Raw genomic sequence first — 26495 nt, forward strand, 5'->3', positions numbered from 1 at the left:
GAGGGTACGAAGACCAGCGCTGCGATGACCACTCCACGAGCACCCGCCGCATCTCATCCGCATCCTGCACGGCGCTGCGCCCGGTTCCGGCTGCGCCACGAGTGAAAGACGCGCGCAGCTCTGCGCTGGCAACACCGGTGCATCCGGAACCGAAACCGGCGCCGCCCTTTCCTTTTCTGAAGCGGAGAGAGCGCCGCTTGCGGCGCGAGCGGCAGCCGCGGCCGCCGTCGCCCCCTCCGAGTGCGCCGAGTGTGAGTAGCAGCAGCAGCAGCGGCGGCAGCGCAGCAGACGGCGCAGTGGGCCACCCCCGTGGGCCGCGCGGCAGAAGCATCATCAGGAGCTGGAGGAGCATCAGTGTGTGGCAAGGAGAGGAGAAGGGGACCGTAGTAGTAGTAGTGTGTGTGTGTGTGTGCGCGTGCCGGGGGAGTCGAGCGGCAGGGTCGATGCGTTGGAGACGGCGATGTGCGGCCAGCGTAGCCGGCGGTCCTCCGCCTGCTAGTAGCGGATAGAAACGTGTGCCGGCCGGGGTGCCCCGTCGCAGACATGGGGCGCGAACCCCGGTCGTCGTCGGCGACGGCGCGGCGTCCGCCGCCGGACCCGTGGATCACGTCGCTGCTCTGGTGCCGGCTGCTGGCGATCGCGCTCTTCTCGTTCGGGCCACCAGTGCCGGCGTCTGCCAGGGGTGAGTGGTGGTTCTCGACCGCTTCACATTTTTTTTTTATTTACTCCCCCCCCCTCCCCCGAGTCTCATCTTGCACCCCACTTTCAAAGGCCCGCACAGCGATGGGCCGACCGGTCAAAGCGCGCGGAGCGGCAAATGCCTTTTTGAGCCCCCTTTCGCATCCTTCCATTTTTTTCTTCTTTTTTCTTTTATCAATCGGCGAGCCTGGAGTGGTCCGCAGCGAGAAGTAGAGCGCTTCATTCGTGCCTCGAGAATGCCTTTCGCTTTCCACAAATACCAGCTTTGTGCGGTCTACTTAGTCTCTTAGCACGCACGCGTCTCACTGTTCTTCCGGTTCTTCTCCACGTGTTCTATTTTATTCGGGCGACGATGAGCCATTGCCAAATTCTTTGGACTTGCTTTTACTTTCTCTCCTTTCTTTCCCAGCAATCTCCGACATATACCCTCTTTTTATTATTATTATTACTTTTACCGCTACACGAGGGACTGAAAGATTCTGCTTTTTTGGTTAAATGGTTTTACATATGGGACTGCTTTCTTGCTATTCGCAAGAAGACAGTATGCGTTCATTAGTTGCGCGTATACAGCTCACTGGAGGAAATGCTCGCACTGCTGCTGGGCCCCGCAGCTTAACTAGCAGTCAGTTGGAAGGTTGCTATACAGAGACTTTGAGACTCGGAGGAGCAAAAAAGAAAGAAAAGCGCGACAAACTCGAGAACGCGCAGTTACAGGTACAGTTATGCGCTAGTTTACAGCTCACCTAACCACCAGTAGATGGCAAATGCTTGCATTCATCGCCTTTCTTTCTTACTTTTTCTGAAACCTTCTTCCGGTACATGGTTTAGAGTCCGTCGCGAATGCGACTCTATTTCGTTCTAGCAGGTAATCCTACGCAAGTTCAAGTTAGGTTTCTCTGCCCATCGCACGTTGTGGAGTTGGAAAGTGGCTGAGATTCCGAAATACAAATAATTAGTACCCGCTTCTACCCCGCTGTGTTGAAATTTTTTTCTATTTTTTTTTGTTGAAATAACTGAACCTTCTGTGCTATTATGTGGATAAGACACTTTGTTCATCATTATTTTTTTTTGCAAACCTGATTACATATTTTTTCTGTTTGAGTAATATGTCCAAAATGATTATGCTCTGCAGAAATGTCCCCGTGCGCATTAAAAGACTTGTCTTTGTTTCTCATATAATCATTACGGAAAAGATGCAGAACTTGGAGGGAGTGTGCATCAATTCCGTAAGAATCTTTAAAAAAAGACTATATTTTACATCGTTCTGTTTACACTATAGCGCAGTAAACAGAATGATGTCACACCAACAAGGCCAAGTCGAAGCCATGCTGAAAATTTTTTGAGCTGCCGGCGGAGATGTTTCAACGGGGTGGTAAAGGTTGGAATTATATTAATTAACAAAACTCTGAGGGTTTTATGCGCCAAACCCATGATTTGATTATGAGGCCGAGGGACTACTCCGAATTAATTCTGATCACCTGGGGTTTCCTTTAACGTGCACCTTAATCGATGTACACGAACGTTCTTTTTTTCTTTTTTTTTTCGTCCTCATTGAAAAGCGGTCGCTGCGTCCGGATCGAACCCCCCGATTTCGAGCTCAACAGCGCTGTGCAAAGAAACCAAAGGTTGCAAAGGAAGCAATGAGAGTTGATTGTGAAACAAAGAAACGACGCTGCGGCAACGGAACTTGCGGATGAAGTTTGGTGTCTTAAAAAACGGTGAGAGGTTTACAGGCTTTGGCCGTCTGGGGCATCATGTAGCAGACTGATCTTGATTAGCTTCGGCTACTCGCGGCGTCTTAAAACGCACTGAAGTGTTGGTGCACAATCTTTTCTCTCTTTTTTGCGCTTGTTTTCTTTCTTTCATTTTTTCCCCTATGTGTCTCGCCTGAAACACAGCTGCATCGGCCGTGCGGTTGAACCTGCACCCTTTTGCTGAGCTGCAGAATGCCATTGAGCCACTAAGCCACACCTGCGAACGTCGTACTGCGAACGTGCACGGGTGCTATGTAATTCATATGGAAATCCCTAAAAAAACTGGCGCAAGGGAGAGAGAGAGAGAAATGAGATGCCAAAGACAGGGAGGGTAACCGGAAGATAGATATTCCGTTCGCTACCCTGCTCTGGGGAAGGGGTAAGTGGAGACAGAGATCAGAAAAAAAGCACACACACAGAAAATGAGAGGGACGTGAAAAATAAAAATAAGAAGTGGTGCAAGAACTTTAATACAACAATCAGGGTTGAAGTGATCAAAACATACCTATTCCACTATATCAAAAACAGCTGTCGAGTAGCGTGGTCAGTTCGTGTGTGAGTGCTGCCTCACGGGGCCTATACAGGTCGAAACGCAGCCGCATAGGCTCTGCGACCTCGTCACGAGCTGCAGGAGCTGCGGGATCCACACATTAGCCACAAATGCCAACAGCGCCGTGCTTCGTTGTTTAATAACTATCGTATCGCGACGGACCGCGAACGACGACCAAGGAGCGACTCACGGTCACCGACGTTCGCACCGGCAAGCGCTGCCTGCCCCGAAGCCACACAGATGTCCCGCGATTGCATGATTACGCTCACGGCTGCTTGCATCGCCCTCGCTGTACGTAAAATAAGCGTCAGCGTATGCAGACGTCCTGCTCCTGCGCTGCTGATTGGTTTTGCCAGGTTTGCGACTGCAGTAACGCGACCGATATATCCGAAACATCCCGAGCGACTGACCCAAAACGTTCGTTTTTCGATCAAAGCGACAGTTTGCTACACCACTCGCTTTGAGGCCAACTTGGTCGCGCGACCTTTGCGAATCGCAGCTGTGAATGAGCCCTTAGGCCCTCTCCACCCGACAGCCTCCTTCAGCGTACGTTCACTTTAGAAGCGCCTTGCATTTCGCTTGCTTTGCTCGAGAGAAGGACGTCGTGATTCACCGCCCGCAGCCGCTTTAGGAAACACGCTGACCTCAGCATCGCGAAGACGGAGACCTCCTTCGAGGCACCGCTCTCACAGCTCAGCGGGACTTCGTAGCCGCGAATTGCGGGCAGGTTCGAGGCCGCGATAACTGCACAAAGCAACCCGTTAATCCTCCCCCACCCCGCCTCATTTCTGTATACTTTCTAGGCTCGTCTTTCCCTTTCCGTCAACTCCACTTCAGCTCGCGTCCGCTGGAAGCGTTCTTTATTATGGTTTTCTATGTATCTTCTTAATCTTTTTTTTTTTTTTTGGTTGCTCTCTGAACGATTGCGCTCTGGTAAACGAGACGTCAGGACATCGTGTCACAGATTTCGCAGGCGCCGCTATAACTCCGCCCGTTAACGTTAACTACCACTACACTGAATGCGTACGGATGCTATATGGCTGATATGAAAAGCACAAAATAAAATGAAGCAAGAACTGTATGATAACAGGCACGATGATGGGATCAAAACATATTTATTTCACTATATATCAGCAACAGCTATAGTTAACGACGCCGGTGCATTACTTGGTTGAGTAGCCGTGGGGCAGCGCAGCCAAACACAAGCATTTCAATTAGACCGGGAGTACGTGCTAGATCAGCGACTTAAATGTTTACTTTCCCTTTCGTTTCCCTTTTTTTTTTCTCTTTAAGTTCGCGTTTTCGTCTGACTCCGCGAGCGCGACTTCATCGCTTCATTTCTGTATCTATCTTTCTTTTTTTCTTAAGGAGGAAGGGGAGGTGTTTCATTCGTTAATTTTAATCCCTCGCGCCACTTAATTAAACGTTTATTTTTTGTCAGCTCTTATTTGCCATAGCATGCAGCCAAGCGTTGTACTTCCCTGCGTAATCACAAGAGACATGAAACAGACGAAAGCAGGTGGTTCTAACTTCTCCACCTGCTTAACCGCTCGCAACGCTATCGCTAAATGTCTCGCCTGCTTGATTGAGTTCAGTTGTTTGACTTTTAAAACAGGGAAAGAATGAGGTGGAGGACAGCTCAAAACTACATGCGAAGCACGCGCTAGCGAGACTTAAATATTTAGGGAACAAGGCGCAGATTGTAGAATGGGATACACATCAGCTCGTTTCTCGTCGCGACACTTCTCCAAGTATAGCTCCTTTAAATCAATTTCTGCGGCAATTAAGGTCGTCGTCGCATAGCAGTCGCCATTGCAGACCGACCGAACTGGAATATTCGCGACACCCGTCGTTGGGGGTCATTCCAGACTACGGCTCCGCATCGATCCTCGCTGGACAAACAGGCGCCACTTTGCCTTTGAAGCGGGTGCGGGGTCTGCTCACTGAATACATTACTCTGCGAGAAAGCTCGCAGAACTTTCCTTTGCAGCTCTTTGATGCCTCTCTGTGGCTAAGAAGAATACGTGCCGAATTTTAATGACCAATTTGTGAAACACTGAGCCCATTAATCAGGGGACACGAGCTTGCGAAGCGCTCAAGGTTTATAGGAAGGCCTCGCAGATTCCTGCCATTGCTGAGTACATGCAGTTTCAAGTTCCAGCGGCTAAATGTCATATCGCAAACCATATTTTACCCGGACTGCCGCGTTCGAATTCGTGAATGCGCGCTGTTATCGATGGGCAAGGGAGCGCTTGCTTGTTGGGTTTGTTGGAGCATTGTGTTTTGTTCGCTTAGGTAGTTGTAGGACAGAGAGAAACTTAAAAATATGCTCATGTAGACAGCCGTGCCCATGCAGGTACTGTACCCAAAGTAGTCGATCATAAGGGGTCACCATTGCGTCGGAACATTTGCTGTCGCATTCACCTCGAGTAGGAAGAGTAGCAACAGACAAACTTCTCCAGTTTTTATCGAAACGCCTCTCCCTCCCTCCCTCCCTCTCTCTCTCTTTCCCTCTTTTCTTTCACGTTTCTGCGTAGTGCGGATCTACGGTTGGCAACGAATGAATTTCCCTCCTTTTCAACTGCAATCTATGACCCTTCGAAGTCGTGGTTCATGTCAAACATTGCCGAGAATCCAGCCTAGAACAATGTTACCAAGAAGCGAACTTCCCCTATATATGTACGTTTACATTAAATGCGGAATCGTTTACAGACGACTGATAAACTAATCTTTCATTATACTGCTTCTTTCCTTTTCTCGCATTCAGAGGGTACTCGAAATATCGAAATCGTATAGACAATAACTGATTAAAATGTGCAAAGTCATATGTTCATAGAGCGTCTGTATACGGTCTATAATTATCCTTTAATGAATTGTTGACGCTATACAGGCTCTCTACACAATTTCAAGAACGCTCCATACGATGATGAAATGAATCTTTTGCAAAACTGCAAGATGTCTCGAGGTGCTTCCTCCGTCTTCGAAAGCTAGGACCGCGTCGAAGCCGGGTATATTATATAATCAACTCCAACTGTACTCTCATTTATTTAAGGGACGAGTATTGAAGCAATGGCGACGCACGTTTTAGGCGAACACACTTCCGCGCTCTGCAATGGCTCTTCGTGACGAAGCACGCGTTCCACGGTTCTAACCGCCGACCCGACTGCCTTCCGAAACGATGCAGTTCGTGTTTTCCGTATAACTATACATTTGAGTTCCCATGTAGATCGCTTCAAACTTCCCGCCCCCCACTGCCGCGATGCATCATAAGTTTGACCACGTTTGGGAGGCGGGGGGGGGGGGGTGCATATGGATTGTCGCTCGTGTAAGCCAGCGATTCTCGAGTTTCCGGCGCAGTTGACGCGTCAACGCCGACGACTGAAGTGAGTGGAACGGGAAAGTAAGGGGACGTTTGTTTCGCTCCGGTCATTTATTAACGAGATCCCCCTCCCGTCAAATTCCCGGCAGCTTGACGGAAGAGCGCGCGCGACCTGCTCATTTTTAATCTAACGCCGAACGTCGTCTTTCAGCGCGCGTTCTCTCCTGTGAGTGGGTACATTTTTCATTAGTTCCGTAGGACCTTGCGCCGGCGGATATAAAAGAAGACTGCTTACATTGCAGAACTTATTTCCTTTTCCTCTCTATCACACACTCTGTCTCTCGTTATGTCTCTCGTTATTCACTATTAATACTTTTTTTTGCTCTCTTGAAACTTATTCAAACTGCCTTAACACTCCTGCCAGTCGTTTCAGAAGCGTTCAAACTCCGAACGCTACTCCCAATCGTTCGGAAGTGGTCATTTCAGGTTAAGCTCAAATCGCAAGAGTTCGCAGCTTTACAAAATAATAATAATAATAATAATAATAATAATAATAATAATAATAATAATAATAATAATAATAATAATAATAAGAGAAAAAAATAAAAATGGAGGGGGTGGCCTTTCATGAAGAACAACAACAAAACAAAAAAAAAACCTGAAAGAAAGAAAGAAAGTAAAGAAAGGAAAAAGAGCAAAATATTTGCGACGCCAGCAAGCGGCCTGCTTTCAATGAGCAAGCGATGTCTCGGGGCTCGTTAAACGCCTCCCGAGACCGAAATTAATCTGGCGCCAGGCGCCGTGTACGATGCCCGGGGCACGTCGAAAAACCCGGCGGCCGTCCGCTTAATACTACACACGTGGTCGTTGAAAAAAAAAAAAAAAGGAGCAATAAACGGAGCGCGAAGCAGTGTAATGAAGCATCATGGCGTAAAAAAACGAGAACGAAGCCGCTCACTGTGGTGCATGTTCATAAAAATTCTGCTAACAACCACCCGTGGTCTTTTCCCACGTTATATGCTCCGCGTTTGCTTTTGCCGTTGTTGAACGATGTTTTTAAGCTCGTATATGTCTCACTCGTAAAAAAAAAAAAGAAAGAGAAAGAACGAGAACAAACTGGTGTATCTCTGCTGACGCAGCGCAATAAGCACTGTATATATAGCAGTCGTTTATCCGCACCATATTAGGTGTATGAAACATATATTATGATATTAGTTGCGTGTCTCTGGTGTACATGGATGTCTGAAATTAAAGGAGCAGAACAAGGAATATGTAGTTGATGATGGACACTCTGTTGGGCGCCTCGACGAAATCTAAGCGCATCAGGTTAGAATGGTGGGATGATTCAAGCGACTTCCGCTGCGTTACGCGTTTTTTTCAGGAAGCCCCGGGAGAACAAGCCCTGGAAGCGTATCTACAATTGCGAGTATATAGGTACAGCGGGGCGTGTTACTTTTGGAGACGCCGGACGTTTACGCGCATGCGCGAGTAAGAGCGGGTGCGAGAGAGCAACTGTGGGGACTTTTGCTCCTTGAATATATGACTCTACCTAGGCACTACGGAGGAGTTTCTTAGCGTGTGTTTGTATGCGTTTGTCCCTAGGCGTGCCGGCAGAAGTGGCGGGCCGTGGTAGTGCTGAACTTAGCGTCGTAAGTTGGTGACTGGACGTAATTATATTTATTCAATCGTGCTTTTAACTCATTGAAACAACGTGTCATTATTTCGCATTATTGGCGGCGCCTCCAGGACGCCAAAGCGGCAACGGGGACACCAAAGCTAGAACCCGGACTGGTCCGTGGGTTGGGGCTCGCCGAGGCCTGTGCGTGCCAGGGGTGTACAAAATCGGCTGTCCGCTATCGCGGACAGCCAATTTTGCATGCGAACACCCCCTGGCACGCTTCGGCCTCCGCGGCCCCAACCCACGGGCCGCCCTGCTTCCAGTTTTGATACCTCCGGTACCCCTTGGGTGCCCCGGAGATCCTGCGCCGCCTGCTTTATTATAACCTCAGGTGCTCTCCTGAGGCTTTCATTTGCCGGTTATATGTGCCCTCCTGGAGCAGTGCTTGTAAAAAATGCAATCTATCGTCGCGACGGAAAAAGCGACCCGCGACTTATACAACACCAGTCAGAACCTTGCTCCTTCAAACACAGCGATCACCAGCGCTCACCGCGCTGGCAGCAAGCGGTGGAGCGTAAACAAACTCGACCGCACTCCCCAATGTCGGCATGTCTAGGGGACAAACGCATACAACACACGCTAAGAAACCGCCTCCGTAATAGGCAGAGCCACATATTCAAGGAGCAAAGGCCCCCCAGAATTTATACAATTGCTAGTACGTACAGCGGGGCCTGGCGTTTCTTGAGGCACTCGACGTTTCTGCACAGGCGCGAGTTAGAGCGGGTGCGAGATAGAAAATGTGGGGGCCTTTGCTTCTTGACGGTGCCTAGGCACTACGGTGGAGAAGTTTCTTTGCGCGTGTTGTATGCGTTTGTCCCTAGGCGTGCCGGCATTGCGGAGTGAGGTCGAGTTTGTTTACGCCTGGACGCTGGCTGCCTGCGCGGGGAAACAGGTGAACCAGCGCGCACGGACGCCCCATTTGGTGATCGCTGTCTAAAGGGACGTCGGACAGACTTTCTCGCGCGTGCGGCCCTGGTGCTGAGTCAGTCATGCCGGATTTTAACTTTGTCGCACCTTAAGGCACTCTCTCTGCCTTCAAGAAAAAGAAAATGAAGAAAGAAACACATCACTGATTTTCCCGGGGGAGCAATAGGGGCCGTAGTGGAGGCCGGGCCTGCTTTCCTGGACTTTTCAGAAGCATTTTTGAGTGGTCCCCTTCGAGTGAAATAAACGCACCGCAGCTTAGCAACCACGGTTGATCGCGATTGCCTGATGTCACACCGTGATGATTATTGGCTTTGTGTATCGTCCACGTTAGGTAACCTTAGGTATAGGTTTGGTTTACGTTAGCTTAGGTTAAGTTAGGTTAGCGTAAGAAGGCGTTAGGGTGGCGTGGCGTGTTCTCACAGCGGTTACGCCTTGCGGATTATTGTCTTTGCGTCTCGGCCACGTTAAGTTATGTTCTGTTAGGTTAAGGTAACGTTAGCTCAGGTTAACGTTAGGTTACGTTAGGTTAGCGTAAAAGCCTTCAGGGTGGCGCGGCGTATTCTCACAACAGTTACGTCATGAGCATTATTGTCTTTTTGTCTCGGCCTCGTTAGGTTAGGTTAACGTTAGGTTAGCGTAAAACGGGTTAGGGGGACGTGGCGTATTCTCATAGTGGTTGCATGGACGTCGAGCATCACCTGCGCCCCTTCAGCCACTTGCGTTCAACCGTGGTTGCTAAAGCGTTCTGAATTCTAGATTTTCAATATATGCGGACCGGCCTCTTCCACGGTCAATACTGCTCCCACGGAAACATCAGCGATGTTATCACCACTTTCACTGCGCCGGCGGCCAGCGTCGGAGCGTAAACAAACTCGACCGCACTCCGCAATGCCAGCCCGCCTAGGGACAAACGCACAGAACACGGGCTAAGAAATTCCTCCGTGCGCGAAAACGTCCGCCGCCTCCTCAATTGACCAAAATGGGCGGGAGAACGGTTAGATTAGATTAGATAGATAGATAGATAGATAGATAGATAGATAGATAGATAGATAGATAGATAGATAGATAGATAGATAGATAGATAGATAGATAGATAGATAGATAGATAGATAGATAGATAGATAGATAGATAGATAGATAGATAGATAGATAGATAGATAAAAACACCAATCAAGTGCCGCATTTGAGCGACTCAAGATGCAAAGCATCGTTTGCTGAAGAGCGTATTGCGTTCTTTGTGCCCGAAACTAGTGCTGGTCGTGTTTTTCTCAGAAATTTTTTATTTGTAGCCATTATTTAAAGCTCATTAGGTGGCTCGCAAAGCTCTCGTGAAAACAGCTGAGGGCTCATCCAAGCTGGGGCCCTATAACGTAAAACTATTCCAATATGTTTCTATTTCAATCTCCTGACGTCAAATTTGCGTAACCACCAACGCAAGCACCGGGCGGTCACCCGCAGGGTTGTCTGAATAGACCAATCAAACGCTCTCCTCGTTCGTAGGAGGTCACTTTTGTTTGCTTGAAGAACGAATAACATTGCATACACTAAGCGGCTTGTCGTATCTAATTGACTGACAAGAGGTGAGGAGAACGCTCTAGTGGAGAGGGATTCGATGGGGCCGAGCCACTGCACTGAAAGTTGATAACCAGATGAAGAGGGTGGTGCCGGCGTCTACGATTGGTCGGCTTTCCCTTACTTAGCTTGCGGTGGCTGGTAGAAAATCGCGGCGGAATGCAACGGAAGCTCAAGAATGACGCTAAAACGGACCCTCAGCAAAGAAGAGTTGGCAGAATGAGGGGGTAAACGTGCCGAAAATGCTCGAAAACGTTACACGACCACGCAAGATGTTTTATTATACGCAAATACACCCATGCTCTCCGGCAGGTGCGAGTAGGCAGCGTCTGAGCGATCGGCGGCAGCCATCTTCTATTCCTTTCGGAACGGGGCAGCCTGCGGCTATTCCGAAGAAATTTCAGTTTTATTCGGCATATTAATGCATCTTTATCGCGTACACGTCACGTTGACGCGGTGAGTTCTTGCGGTTTTGTGACGTCGCGTGACAGGCAGGTGAAGTGGGTGCAGGCCGAAAACTTTTTACCAATAGCCGAGTGCTAATGGCGAAAAGGGGTCGAATCACAAATAACTGTCTTTCCTTTTTCTGTCAAATCATGCGTAATCAGTGCGTACACATCATATCAGGTGGGGAGGTTTTGCGGTTTTCGTGACGCCGCGTGACAGACAGGTGAAGTGGGGGTGGTCGAAAAAAGTTTTTGACCAATCGTGGAGGGCTGATAGCAGAATTGGAATAGAAAAGTTTGGAATAGCTTTACGTTATAGCGCCCCTGGTAAGTTCTTGTGCGTTCGTGTACAGGCCTGTTATCTGTTTTGGCAGTCACCGCAAACTTTTCACTTGCGTTGGCCTGGAAGACTTTGTATGTAGTATATGGTATGTACAGACGAGTGGAACAAATGCGGTTTCCGCTTGATTGATCCATGTTACGGGGGCGTCTCTGTGTGATAAAACGTAATAAGCGACAAGCGTTGTTGTTTACACGAGCAAAATAAAAACGGAAATTTTCGTCTTTTTGCACGAAAGACAAAGTCGAACGAACGGTTAGTGCTTCGTAATCTCCTCATTCTCAAAAGTGGCGGCGTCAAATTAATCAAGCGTTTGCAAAGGTTCCTTTTCGCCGCCGGATTACAGCTGGGACACGCTGCAGTTTAAGCTCTTTTTCGCCGAAAATCTCGAAAAAACTACAAAAGGCAGCAGTAAATTCCGCGTTACTTTATTATTATTGTTACTGTATTATTCGTTTCTTGGGAGCGACGCCTCTTATCGTATATTTTTGTTATTTCTTTCTTACCGCGTGTCCCGTATAATTCGTATTTGTGCCTGTTCATGGATACCTGACCTTCCGCTGCCTCCCACCTTTCTTCTCCCGTGCTCCGAAGCGCACGGCTCTCGTCATCCTTCTCGCTGTGTTCCGCACAGTCCAGCATAATCCCCTCGCGAATAGTGATGAATAGGTTGCCCAGCAACGGCGACAGGAGCGCAGAGACTCAAATGTCGCTATAGCTGCTCGTGTGCCACGCTTGTCACGAACGCGCTTCGCCGCAACGTGTCACGAAGATTGCAAAAGCGAGAGAGAGAGAGAAAGAGAGAGAGAGAGACAAAAGAAAGTAAAAGAGCGAGGATGGCCCCCGGTGGCCCGGGAGAGTTGCTGCTGTGGCTGCTGAGCCAGCGAACCCGTTCTGGCTGCATGAGCTCGGGGCCGTGGATTCGACGTCGTGCGTGGTGGCTGTGTGCAGTGTCCGCGTATAGTATATTATTATTGCATGAAACTCTATATGGCGTGAAAGATCGCGCGTGGCTTCTCGGCGTTGGGCGTTTCTGTTCTCGTCGTCGCCGAATCGTCGCTGCGCTCGGTAATAAGTAGCGTACGCACGTACCCTCTTGCCCGCTATGGGAGAGACGAAAGGAAAGAGCAAGGAAAGGAAAGGAGAGAGAGAGGGGGGGAACGCGTATTTGAGCGCTGTGCATTCTTCCTGCTTTTCGAAACAACGCATTTGTTTCTTCTGTGCTAGTTCTTCTCCAGCGAAGCTGTATATGGCTAGGCTACCATAGAATGTTCACATCCGCACACAAAAACTATCGTCGTCAACGGCTCATACCGGCGTACGCACTAACACCCCCGTAAGCAAGCAATGCCTAGAGGCTACAAGCAGTCAGTAAAGCAAAGCGAACATTGCTTGCATTCTTTGGAATCACGCACAAAGCATACAGGACAGCATGTCGAAAACTGTCATCGGCGGCCCCGGAGAAACCTAGTTGTGTAGTGTTGAATATGAGTCGCGATGGGGAGGCCTCGCGTGCTTCGGACTCCCGAAGAGCAGCTCGCTTACGAAGCGCAACGGCGCGGACTTAGGCGACAGTGCGACGGTGGCGCGCGGCAAAAGCCACCGAAGATCGTGCCCGAAAGGCCGACCGTAGGCGGCAGGCCAGACGGGACACGACGCCTGTCGCGAATCGGAGATTGCGGCGAAGAGACCCAAAAAAGTCTCTTCGATGTTGTACGTGGCTACTCACTTTGAGTGGGTTAGTTGCGATAACACTACCCATCTGGTCCTTGTCGGTGATTTGAATGTGGATGTGTCGGGACCGAAAAGGGAGTGGTTTACACGCTTCGTATTGGAGACATATCGCTTGCGATGCCACACCTATCCGGCCCAACCGACCACCCCGCGAAGTACGTGCATCGGTTTGACATTATCAAAGAATGCGTCTGCAGTGTATATCATAGCGACCACAAAGCCATTGTGACCGTCGTTACTAAGTGACAATGAGTGACGCAATGAAGTCTTTACCACAAGTTTTCTCATTACGATGTTTACAGCTCCGCTGGTCATCCACCTTCGCAGGGCGCAATTGCCTTGCATGCTTTACACTCTTTATTCGTTACGCATATGTTAAAATCAGTTAGCGATACGAATGTACAGAAGTGTTTCACTTATTTTGTGGGACTCAAGTGGAATGAAACTGGCAGTGTACGTCTCGCGAAATCTAAAGTGTATCATTTTATGGGAAATAACGTGCATGTAGACTGCGTGTACTGCCGTGAGCCGTGGATAGACGCAATGATGTCGTAGCCAAGAGGCAGGCTGAAGTGGCGCGCTGGGCTGGCACGGTGATATATTAGCCCTAAGAGGGGGATAGGATAGGATAGGAATAAGCTTTATTTGTCCAACGGTTATTGATGTTGGTGCCCGGGGCTAGGCTGCCAGGGGTCCATCGCCCGAGGAAAATCTTTCGAGATGCTCGGCAACGGCCCTGGCCCGCTGGACGGCCCACTCCTGGTCTTCGGGTGCCTCGCTGAGGAGAGCGGCTTGCCATCTCTCATCGAGGCGCCCCACTTCAGAGGGTCCTGCTGTTGTCTTCCCCCTTCCTCCTTGTCCTTCTTCCTCATGGCGTTGGCATTCCCAAAGCACATGGGCCATATCGGCCCGTTCGTGCTCGCACCCCAGACAGGAACTAAGTTCATCAATTCAGTTATCATAGTAACAGGGGTTGCTTCCTCAAGTTAATCTCTCACTGCAAGTAGTGATTATCACCTTTTACATGATTTTCTAGTGTCTGCTCACTCAAACTTATAAAGTGGTCTGCTCGCCTGGCCATAAAGGCTGTTTCACGAATGAAATAGCTGATAGCCTGGCGAGAGAGAGAGCCAAAGTGGCCGTGCTCTATTGATACTTCTTGAGTCAACTTACATAACTAATGCCAGGTTCTGGAGGCGCGTCAAATGTTGCTGGTCGTTTTGTACGCCTCTAAAACTGATTTCGCCGAGTATCGACGACGCCTGCTATTCCCTTGGCGCAATAATTTCTTTAGTGCTCTAAAAAACTGAAACCGTCTTCACTGGGTTACGTTGCCTTAAACATTTATCGCCCTAGGGCTGCTCTGGTACCCTTTGTGCCCGTTGTGCGGAGACGTTGAGACGATTGGTCATTGGCTCGGTCACCGTTTCTGACCGTTAAAGAAAACCGGTTTAAAGGTACCATTTGGACAACTTAAATTAGTTTTCGTTTTTTTTTTCATTCCGGCCACTTTTTTTTTCTTTGGACACTTAAAAGCACGCTTTCTCGGCTTTGGAGAAATCTTCCATATATTCAATATGATCTTATTGATAAATTTTTAGTAGATTCGGACGTTTTTAGTTCCTTTGATTTTTACGCGAAGCTTCTACTGTTTTCTATAGTAAGACATACGTCGTTTCCTAATGTAGTCGAGGGTTTGACGGAATACCATTCAAATTTTGTTGTTGTTGTTCGTCCCCCATAGTGGGTATGCACCATCAGGAATTTAACACCAAACAAAACAAAACGAAACCGTATTTGAATCTATAGATTCGTAAGTATTTCATACATATTGCATGCGTTTCGAGGACGCGACTCCAGCGTCAAAAATTTTAGCACTGTACTAGTCAGTTCCTCCCTCCGTCCTCTTTGCATCGTATGTATACTGTTCAGCTTTCAGAGTTCGCGATGAAAAAGTGCTTTCTTACGCCTTATGTGCAGTTGTCCCATGTGAGGCTGAAGCATCACCTCTAGCGGTTGTTCTTAGTGCACTCGTGCATTCTTTTGAAGAGCAGTTAACAAAGTCATTTTTATAATATCACCTGTAATTGTGTATACTGCCTCAAAATCTTGCTGATGTTGTCGACACAGGGGATATCAGAAGCTCATCATATCATTTCACCTAAGATTGCTTTTTCAGTGCTATTATTTTTCCCCTCTGCACTGTTCATACAGAGCAAGAATGAACTGTTCAGAAAGAACTATTCATATACATATATATATAGTCTTCTGCGGCTGTAATGTGTTGGTTATATACGTCGTGCCACTTTTTTTGCACATGTTACGTTGTAATGTTGTAATGCTCTGCTGCTACTAATCATACTTCACTCACGGTCCCCCGATGTAGCTTCTGCTGCTGGCCCTACAATTGGCGTGCAAAAAATGCTTAAGCTAACAACGAAAGAATAGGATGCACTGCACTGCGTTGCATTGCACTGCACTACACTGCACTGTGTTATACTGTGATGTACTGTATATGCTGTACTGTACTTGAGTCTTACTGACGATATATAGTAGTTTCTCTACTCGCTTACATGCTGCCTCGCTATTTACTTTATTCGCTTTACGCGTGCCAGGCCGTTGTCAAAGTCGCCTTCTTTGGCGAAACTCGGTTCACGACGCTGAAGGCCGCCAGTGCCGTTCCCCCGTGGGCGCCGAAATAAACGCCGGGCTGATCGATCAGCAAGCTGTGCTTAGAGGCCCACGAGCGGCCACTCGTAAAGGCTCGCCACTTGTGCCCTCGGATGCACTTCGCGCCGTGGGCCCATATCCGCCATTAAAAAAAGAAAATGAAAAGAAAGAAAGAAGAAAAAATGAAACCGTATATACAAGTCGCTGTCTGCGACAACCGCGTGATTTGAGAGACGTATTTACTGCTCGCGAGGGAACTGTGTTCGCAGCGAAGAATATAGCACCCGTACACAAACATAAATGGCGCGGAAGGAGATGGGGGCTGGGGGGGGGGGGGGGGGGGTGGGCGCTTTACTGGTGGTGGTGGTAGATCGTCTGTAGACTACACATTGCCTGCCTACACATCTTTCTTTTTTTTTTAACGTACGATAAACAGGAATAAAGCTAGATGGAAATAGAAATGGCCACCTTGCCTGTCTGTGGGTATTCCTTTATCTATAAGAATAAGAAATAAGCATGCCTTAAGAACGATCCTTGATTGAAAAACGTAGTCTTTGGATCAGCGCGGGAAACGATGGAAACACACAAAGGAATGCCACAGGACGAGCGCTTTCTAAAGGCTGAAGTTTATGAATGTATAAATTCCAACCCGCCCAGCTTTCCACCTTACTTTAAATACGTCTGACCATAACTATAACCATATATAACCGACGATAACGTATTTATTGCCTAATCTGCGGACAGTGTATGCGATTGTCGTTTTTCGTGTAATTGTATAGATATCAATGTACACTCGCAGTATACACTAATCATACAAGGGTTGCCAAAAAAAAGAGATATATACACTAGGGTGACGCTGCAATAGATAGAGTGGTCAGCGTATGAAATTTGCGACTATGAGGAAGAGGATCTGCTGCTTTTGTTTGGTATAAGGAAGATGTGTTGTGTATCTGAAAACGCGCATTCCTCCTGCAGTGGAATAATTTAGGGTGCTTGTGCTGGTGAAGTAAGCGCATAAATTATCCATATTCTGGGCGTTATGGTAACGGTGCGCGATGAACCCGCTTTACTTAGTCAAGGATCTCACCATATATCTCAGTATACCCCAGTATACCAGAGAATCCACAACTCCAGAACTTTCAACGTTACTCGGGTCGCCGGAGTCCTACCCGTATACTGCCTTTGCTGCTACACGCACACTTCCAGCTGAAATCACGCCATTAGCATTGTCGCAGAAGGTAAGGCTGTTGCAACAGCTCCGTAATTGTCACCATGTCAATGAAGAACGCCGTAAGAAATTAAGATAACATATATTCATCAAAGAAGGAAAGAAAGAAAGAAAGAAAGAAAGAAAGAAAGAAAGAAAGAAAGAAAGGCCACGTTTGAATGTGCAATTTACCGCTTCGATGTGAAGTAGCCGATGGGACGCGCACTCCAGCGATTTATTTATTTATTTATTTATTTATTTATTTACTTACTTATTTATTTATTTAATCGCTTTTTGATCGCAGTCACTTCTCGTAATTATGTGTGTGTAGCAGTTTTTACTTTTATTTATTTTGTTTTTACTATTTTATTTTTTTTCGCAGTTGGCTGTGGAACATATTTTTCATTGAAGCGGAAAACATGTTTCGCTCTTATTCGCTTACTTCCTGACCGTATTAAATTGGCAGGACAAAACTACGTAAAGCGAGTACTCGCAGATCATTCAGAGATCTATTGTAGTCCTGGCTCATCCATTTATTACGATTAACGTAGGGTGTATATCTCTGCACGACACACACCTCGAGTTATTGTTTTTCCCGGTGCACGTGGTTTTTGTAGAGCTTCAATATCCCGTAGCAACTGCGAGCACACAATTATCACACCACCTAATTATTATTAGGTGGTGGGACGCGGCAGCTAATAACAACAGCGTGCGTGAACTGAACCGTTCCTATCTCGCAATCTTTCGCAGCAGCACTGCTAGCGTAACTTCTCGAAATGTGCCCCCTATTTAGCCCCTTGGAGTAAAATCCCGCCAAAACAACATCATTGTCTACCGCAACATCGATTATTTGCAACGCCAGTGAATATTACTATCTTGCGTGTACTCGCATTGTGTCTCTTTTTACTCTTTTCATGTCTATTTATTGACGCTTTCGTGGCATTTATAGTATCCAGTATAGTGCGCGGTGCCACTCACCTGGGGCGCTTAAACTAGGACACTCGATGGTGAAACTATTGGTAGGTTGGCAGATTGGGCTAGTTGGCGTTCCGTGCAGTGAACAAGACAAGAAGGCTATAGCAAGAGACGTGGGCTAGAGCTTACTGCTGACTGAAATTTAATGCTTGATACAGGGGATTATAAAACGACGGAAATGTGAGATTATCAGAAAAGAATTAGATAAGAACAACTAACAAAATGATCAATGAAATGAATTAACGAGGTATCACAATCAAGGGCAAATACATTGCTTTCCGCCAGAGTGTGTGTGTGTGTGTGTGTGTGTGTGTGTGTGTGTGTGTGTGTGTGTGTGTGTCATATACGAAGCAACAGGAAAATAAATCACCGACAACATTCGCACGACGAGAGAGAGAGAGACGGGGGGGGGCAGGGAGGTCAAATTGCACGACACATATGTAGAAGCATATGCAACGACACAAAAAGCAAGGCACAAACGGAGTACGTTTTATGCACCGTCATCACCGTTAGACATGTAGACAGAAGAGCAGATTGCAACGCTGCTGTTTTAATGGTGCTCCGGATCAGGCGCACTTGTTATTGCGGGGGAAGAAAATGCAGGATTCGTTGGCAAAGTTGCAGGCGGAAGGCAGATAATTGAATTCCAGACCCTTGGTTATGATGACTCAACTACGCCTGCTGATAGAGGTGACACCTCCTTTAGTAAACCATAACCTTTGAATGCACCAGAACAGCCGCAAAAAGACGCTGATCGCATGTCTTTGCGTTTGCGTGCATCGTATTTTGGTCGTAACAGGGAGTAGTAACGGTGTATTTCATTAAGGAGTCGAACGCCAGCCAATGCACTATCTTTCCTCTAATTGGTGGGTGCATTCGAATTTTCTTCTTCTATTACACAGGCTAGTTAGAAATCGTTAGACAGACGGTAAAATAAATTTTTTTTTTCTAGCACTGTTCCAAGATATAACGTGCAGGTTGTCTACCCATCCGTCTGCACTGGAACGCAGGTAACATTACGCGGTGTTTCTGCTTTTTTTTTATTGTGTTGATAATACACTAACGTGGCATTGTTCTGTAGAATTGCGGTGAACTTTTGTCACCTCGTACAAAACAATCTTTTCCAAATTCGTATTAATGTGATTACGTCATCATCATATCATTATGATAAGAACCTAAATCAGCCACCTTGTCTGTCTGTCTGTCTGTCTATCTATCTATCTATCTGTCTGTCTGTCTGTCTGTCTGTCTATCTATCTATCTATCTATCTATCTATCTATCTATCTATCTATCTATCTATCTATCTCCTTTACGCCGCTCCTAAGTTTTAAAAAATATTTGAAATTTCTCCGGTGCTGGGCGGTAACGAACCCTCGTCACACGCGTTGCTAAAATATAGCAGCCCGCCGTTTCAGCGCTGAGCCACGAATGCCCGCGGGCAGCGAGGGAATTCTCAGCGTTACCCAGCAATGGCACACTACCACTGCAATCCCGGGAGCCGTGAAAAATGAGGGAGACTTCGAGGACGCGCCTACAGATGGCGTAGCTTGGCAAGAGGGAAGTGAGAAAGAGGAGTCCGACTGCAGCACAAGGCTCACACATGAAGTGTTTCGGCGGTGGCAATGCAGTGTGTCGCTACTTTGGTTGACTGCAAATCGCATTAACGTCGAGTGTCATCGTGAGAAGGATGCTGCCGAAATTTCGTATTCTTTCTTTTCTCACTTTTCTACTGTGCACAGATAGCATTTTATTACGTCTTTTGAGGTCTCGGTTTCTCTTCTTTACGCGTACAGCTGTTTTCTTAAATGCATCTTGGAATAGACACCTCTTCAGAAGTCGATTTTTCTCATGTTGCCTTGTTCGACAGCAACAATGACGGATTAAAGACTATCTTGATGAAACCCCTGGTTTCAATATGCCCTATAAGTGAAGCATTCAAGGGGGAAAAAAATGAAGAAAGCATTGTTATGCTACCAGCGTCAGCTCCAGCAGCACCTCTCATAACGTTACACCCGGGAAATTGACAACACAACTTCGACTATTTATTATTCATTAAATAAAGAACTATGGTAAGGTAAGCCTCCTTAGCGCCGTCTATCTCAAAGTCCCAAAACTATCGAGGTAAGCACGAAGAAAGGAGAAAACAAGATGAAAAGAAGACGATGAAATATCAAAATAAACACTGCACGCCCTATTAGCCCCGAGAACGAACTACAGGGGCGCTGCGAGCGCCGCTCGCGTGACGTCAGGGCAAGGACTCGCGCCTGTCGTCTGCTACAGTTCGGGCGTTGTGCGGGCGCTCTCTGCCGTGTTTTCGTTTGTTCGCCCTCGTTCTCTCTGCTTGTATAGTTATGGTGGTCATCTCAAATATATTTTTACGACGTCTTCCTTTGCGAACATTTATTCAAAGAGCTAATTTCTTATACAACAATGCAGCTCTCAAAGGCAACGCTGCAGTGCCAGCCGAAGAAGCGCAAAAGAGCCCATTGCGCGTTTTTCATGCGCGGATGGACAATCGCAAAAAACATAGCATACAGGAATCCAGTTATGATACCATACCTGCCACGGTGCAACAAGTATGTCCCAAACGCTGGCTATATATGACTTCTACAACAGTTACGTTGATTTTAATCCGCTAAAGCAGGTTTGCTCCCGACGAGTAGTTCATGGTATAATATCGAATTTTTGCATTTCTTCACAGAAACGCGCGGCAGTAACACGGGGACCTAACTAATACTGGAGTTTAGATTCTACAAGCACCACTTGCTGATTTAACTGATTGTCAACATTAGGCGGTTCTTCCCGTGTTTATTTATAGCGACGTAAATTTGAAGTAAAGTTAATGAAGGCTTACAGCTATTTACAGAATACAAATAGGAATGTACCAATATATATTTCCTTTACCGTGATAAACGTTCAACTCACTTGAGAAATTTACTGGTGCGTGTTGCTTGAGGAATATACATGACGAATCTGTTTGGCGAACTGACACAGGCTGCTCGGCCCAATTTTTTTAGTGAAATATGCCTGTTGGACCGCATGGCTGCAGCCAGAAAGAAGTCGAAACGTCAATCATTAGTAGTTTGGGTCTTATTGAAGATATCGAAATTCCCCAGTGGAGGGTCAGAAATCAAGTGAAAGTATATGCAAGGCTTGTGGTGCTTTCTTTATGAATGTTTGCGATTAGATTGGAGCAAACTTTATTTAGCCTGCAGTTGGTCAAGGTATGTAAGGTTTTATGTACCGACGAAGCGAATAGTTATCCGTTTGTATAATTAAAGAACGCTGGATCGAGACATCGTGAGACAGAAGGTGCTTGAATTTTCCTTTTCTAGGCAATCTAAGCTGCGCTGTAGTAGCTCCAGAATACTTTAGCCATTTCAGTTGGCGCTGTAAAACAATGCTTTATGGCTTCAAATTCGATGTAGTAGTGAACTGATGGGTTTCGCGAACATAGCGTGCCTTGCCATACCGACAGTCGATTGCTACCGTTACGTGATCAGTGGTGTGCCATATTGTCTATAAAGGCTACTGAGGGCCACTTATGAAACATGTCATCACCTTCAATTGATTCGCTCTCGATTTTAACGAAACTTTTCTCTCAGGTGATTGCTACTATGGTGTTTGTGAATTAACTATGTAAATACTCTACATGACGCGCCGTCGTGTTAGCAGCCATGAGCAATTCGTTTTTTGGAGGCCTGTTTCAGAGGAGGATGAAAGTAGCAGCAAACTTTTTCATAAGAAATGCGTGCCTATTTTTTGCTCATTAATGAATGGCCATATTTGAATAGAACAACACACCAGAGTAATAAGAATCATGATGACAGCTTCGCTGGGCAGTGTCTTTCTAACATCGGATAACATGCTGACGCCAATTACCAATATTTTTCTTCCATGTAAAGTACAATGTCTCTCATAGCTAAATACTAAGGGAATGTTAAATGTTTAGCGAGGCATCATACACAACTTCGCATGTTGAATTTGCAGACATTCCTTTTACGTAACATTTACGGATAGACACGGCGCATATGTGCATTGCAAAACCAGTAGACCTCTTTAACGCTACATAGCTTGCGAAATCCAAGCCGCAAAGTTTCTCGACTCACGCGCTTTTGAATAAGAAACTGTGGTTAAGCCATGGCAGCTGAAAGAAGCCGACGTATCCTTCAATACGTACGGCTCGAGCCACCCATACCCCAAGATACACGAAGGGAACGAGCGCGCGCGGCAGCCGGGCGAGCCGGAGCGAGCGGCGTCCTGGCCGTGACGCCACTCGCGAGAGGGCGCCACTCCTAATTCTCGCCTCTAATAACACGCGTTACAAAATTTGCAACACTCTCTGAAGAGGAGGGTGTGAGGCCAGAAGAAGCGAAAGCGAGCAATTATGCATAATCATAAAACAAGAGGAAAGGAATCCTTTGCAGGCCTGCTGTTATAATACATAAACGGTAAACGGTTCTATAAACCGAAGCCAAGTTAACGCGCACCGTTTCGACATGAGCTCGAATAAAGCGGTCGTCGCCCCCCTTTTTGCTTACAGTGCAATCCCGGCAGAAATAAAGCGCAATACCGCAAGCGTAGAACAAAGGGAAAGATCCCAACGTCCTTTTGCTCACGCGTAATTGTCTGAACTTTCCGCCGGCGTTTACACGATCACCGCGTGCTTAAATTCTCCGCATATAATTTGCATATAAACGCTGAAGCCTACAAACGGGCACACAAGAAGATGGAAGAAGACGGGACAAGCCGGAGAGAGCAGGCAGTCGGAGAGGGAAGGCAGGCGTTGTCTTTATGGCTTTGATGACAAGCATGGCGGGTAGACAAAGATGACACGAAAGCCTCCGGCGTCCTCTTTCAAAACACGTCTGCGAGAAACCTGAGTACATCACAAAGGAAAGAAGGAAAAAATAAAGAGAGAAAGAAAGAAAGGAAGGGTGAAATGGAGAGACCGAGAGAAGTAAGATAAATTTGGAGAGGGAAGACAAGGAGAGAGCGTGTAAGTGATAACCGAGAGGCGGCGCTGAAAAACGGCAAGTGATGAACGCATTCCGCAATGTGAGCGCTTTAGTATAGAAGGGAAGCGCGTTGACAACTGTGATCGTGAGCAGAGTGCTCGGGACTGTTCCCTCTTACGTCTTTTATTACTATTTTCTTGTCCCTCGTTTAAACACTGACCGGAGGGAAAGGAGGGGAGAGAGGAAACGACGGCGCGGTCCATTTCACGAAAGCTCTCGAGCCCCGGTTATTTGCCGACTGCGTGCCGGGCTGCAGCGCCGGGCCAGCAGCGACCGGATTCGACTCACCGAGGGTGTTGCGCGCTGGGGGGCGGAGGCTGATGGAATGAACCGTATTAGCGAAGCGCTTCGTCGAAGGGCGTATCCTCGCGAATCACGTTCGTGATAGCTTCAAATTGCCGCGCGCCTCAAATTGCCCCGGCGGCAAAAGGCGCCTGCCGATGGGCAAGCAGACGCGGGGATTCTGTCGGACCCGTTGTCGGCGACTAACGCACGCCGTGACTCGCCTTCGCTGGCATGAACAGAGAGTGAGGTAGAGAGAGATGGCTAGTTGGGCCGCCGCCAGATGATACTTGTTAACTCGGAAACGTCGCGTAGCACTCAGCAGTGCTTAGCGGCAATGACTGCGGGCGACCGATGTGAGGGGGAATATGACTGCAAACACTCTGATGAAAGTCGGTGCTTGGGGTGGAGCCTGAGCAAAGCGCCGGTAAAAATGCGCGTTTTGCCCGGCCTTTAAAGCGGCAGTAGCTGAGGCAGTATGTTGGGCTAGTTGGAATTGCTGAATATTTCAGGTGCGTTTAAGAAAATTAGGGTTCATCCCTCTTTTATAGGAATCGGTAGAACACGAAAATGAAACGTGTCTTCATAGAAGCTCTTGCATGTTTACTTCGGGAACTCATGGTCCCCTGCAGCGAAAGGCGCACGATTTGCGGGCCGGCGACTGTGTTGCAGGTTTGCTCGGCATGTGCCGTCCTGGTGGCGAGCGTAGTCCAGTTGCCGAGTCGCTTTGGCCATGGTACGAGCATCTTGGTCCGACTCCGCCGTGTCTCAGACAGCTAATTGAGTTGCGACGCGCTCAGCTTCGGGAATGCGAGTGGCATAGTTCGCAGCATGCGCCTCGAACGCGCGAAGGCGTTCTGCTTCGCGTGTCTCTCGCCGGACCAAAGCGAGATTCGCCCGTCGACGTCCTTCCCTCTCTGCGCCGCTTAGCGCAGCAGTTTTCTTAGTTTGTGCCATTGCAAGCGAACCAGTAGGTGGTGTGGAAGCACTGCTGATGCATGTTGAAGCTGCCGAGAGAGAGAACCAATTTTATTTGCCACTGCAGATCTGGAAGTTAGGGCAGGCAGACCTAGTGTGGCTCCCAGGTGGGGGCGACGTCTTGGGCCCACGAGACGAGTGCCAGTTGTGTTTTCTTGTCTGCTCTTGTCAGCAGCTGGTTCCAACCCTCCTGGGAGGGAGCTGGCAGTAATGATTGTGGGGGAGGGTTACCTTCGCATCCCCAAAGATTGTGTACCCGAGTGGCGAACACTCCGTGGTCGCACTCAGTACAGACGGGGTCGTATCCCCGCCAGCGATTAAATAAAGCCTAGAATGACTGAGAATGGAATCGGTCTGCAGTCTGCGAAACGTGGTGGCTTGCGCTCTGTCGAGGTTGGGGTGGGGTGGCGGGTACACGCGTTTCGTCTCCTTGTAGAAGTTTGTAATGTCAGCATAGGATTTGGGGGCCTCTGCGAGAGCATCCGGGTTAGAGGGGCCGGCTTCCCGGTTAGTTAGGCCTCGGGCTAAATGGTCGACCCCTTCGTTCCCAGAGTTGGCCGCGTGAGCACACTAAGCTTACAGTTCTGTCGAGAGCGCAAACGCGGAGGATGTGGGCGACGGGGAGGCAAAGTGAGTTTTTCGATAAATTTTGGATGGCTTGTTTAGAGTCACTGAGAACCGCGCGTGTGCGGGGATCCGCGATGGCTAGCGCGATCGCGACCTCTTCGGCAGCGGTGGAGGATTGTGTGTGCACTGTAGCGGCGCTGATGAGAGTGGTGGTTGGCGTCGCTACGCAGGCTACGTATGCGTTGGAGTCGCATTTCGCCGCGTCCACGTACATGGCATGTTCGTCGGCGGAGTAGGTGACGTCTAAGGCTTCTTTGCCTTCAGCTGGCGGCGCCTATATTGGCGGCCGGGTAGCGTATTCTTGGCCATGGGTTTGATGACCAGCCGACTGCAGACTCCAGTCGGGAGGGGAGCAGTGGAGTGGATGTCAGCTGTAGGGTTGATGTTAAGACGGTTAAGAATGTGATGACCGTGTTTGGTGCGAGAAAGACGGTCATCATCATCATCATCATCAGCCTGGTTACGCCCACTGCAGGGCAAAGGCCTCTCCCATACTTCTCCAACTGCCCCGGTCATGTACTAATTGTGGCCATGTTGACCCTCCAAACTTCCTAATCTCATCTGCCCACCTAACTTTCTGTCGCCCCCTGCTACGCTTCCCTTCCCTCGGAATCCAGTCCGTAACCCTTAATGACCATCGGTTATCTTCCCTCCTCATTGCATGTCCTGCCCATGCCCATTTATTTTTCTTGATTTCAACTAAGCTGTCATTAACGCGCGTTTGTTCCCTCACCCAATCTGCTCTTTACTTATCCCTTAATGTTACACCTATCATTCTTCTTTCCAAAGCTCGTTGCGTCGTCCTCAATTTAAGTAGAACCCTTTTCGTAAGCCTCCAGGTTTCTGCCCCGTACGTGAGTACTGGTAAGACACAGCTGTTATAAACTTTTCTCTTGAGGGATAATGGAGAAAGACGGTGTATATGTGCAATCTTGTGTGCCTCTATCAGCTCTGTGAAGGGTTTGTATACTCCAATCTGGAGGAGACGCTGTCTGCTGGCGGACTGGGGCAGTCCCATTGCAGCCTTGTACGCCGAGCGGATGATGCTATTTACCGCCTCTTCGTCTTTGCGGCGGAGGTGGTAATAAGGGTATGTGTAGACAATCCTATTAATGAGGCAGTCTTGTGTGAGGCGGCAGAGGTCGGTCTCCCGCATTCCCCTGCGGCGAGTGGCAATGCGGCGGGTTAGGCCGTTGATTTGGTGGGCTGTGGTTCGGAGGCGTTGGATGGCTTCCGAGTTCTGCGTGTAGTTCTGCACCAGCGTACCTAACGCGCGGATGGTCTGTACGGTGGGTATGGGGTGGGTGGCAATGTTGAGCATGATCGGCTCTTGAGGGTCGGGGACGGGTCGGCGAAGCTGCACTCCGTAGGCAACTAGGCGCCACAGGCTAATCGACGCGTAAGACAAACCATGTGCGCAAAGTGCCAATACCAGGCTGTACCGCGTTGGAGCCTCCGCTGCTGGATGGATGGATGGATGGATGGATGGATGGATGGATGGATGGATGGATGGATGGATGGATGGATGGATGGATGGATGGATGGATGGATGGATGGATGGATGGATGGATGGGTGGGTGGGTGGGTGGGTGGGTGGGTGGATGGATGGATGGATGGATGGATGGATGGATGGATGGGTGGGTGGGTGGGTGGATGGATGGATGGATGGATGGTTGGATGGATGGATGGATGGATGGATGGATGGATGGATGGATGGA

General features: G+C 48.2%; 1 protein-coding gene across 1 annotated transcript in view; it reads left to right on the forward strand.

Moving 5' to 3' along the window:
- The first annotated feature begins 268 nt into the window (after nucleotides 1-268).
- Nucleotides 269-26495, forward strand: part of LOC126541624 (chondroitin sulfate proteoglycan 4-like) — a 192696-nt gene continuing 166469 nt past the window's right edge. Inside the window, 1 exon segment of the mRNA XM_050188468.2 lies at nucleotides 269-682. Coding sequence (XP_050044425.1) covers nucleotides 544-682 — 139 coding nt within the window. The 5' untranslated portion in view covers nucleotides 269-543.

Source organism: Dermacentor andersoni, chromosome 2 (genome assembly GCF_023375885.2).
Source record: "Dermacentor andersoni chromosome 2, qqDerAnde1_hic_scaffold, whole genome shotgun sequence".
Classification (NCBI taxonomy): Eukaryota; Metazoa; Arthropoda; class Arachnida; order Ixodida; family Ixodidae; genus Dermacentor; species Dermacentor andersoni.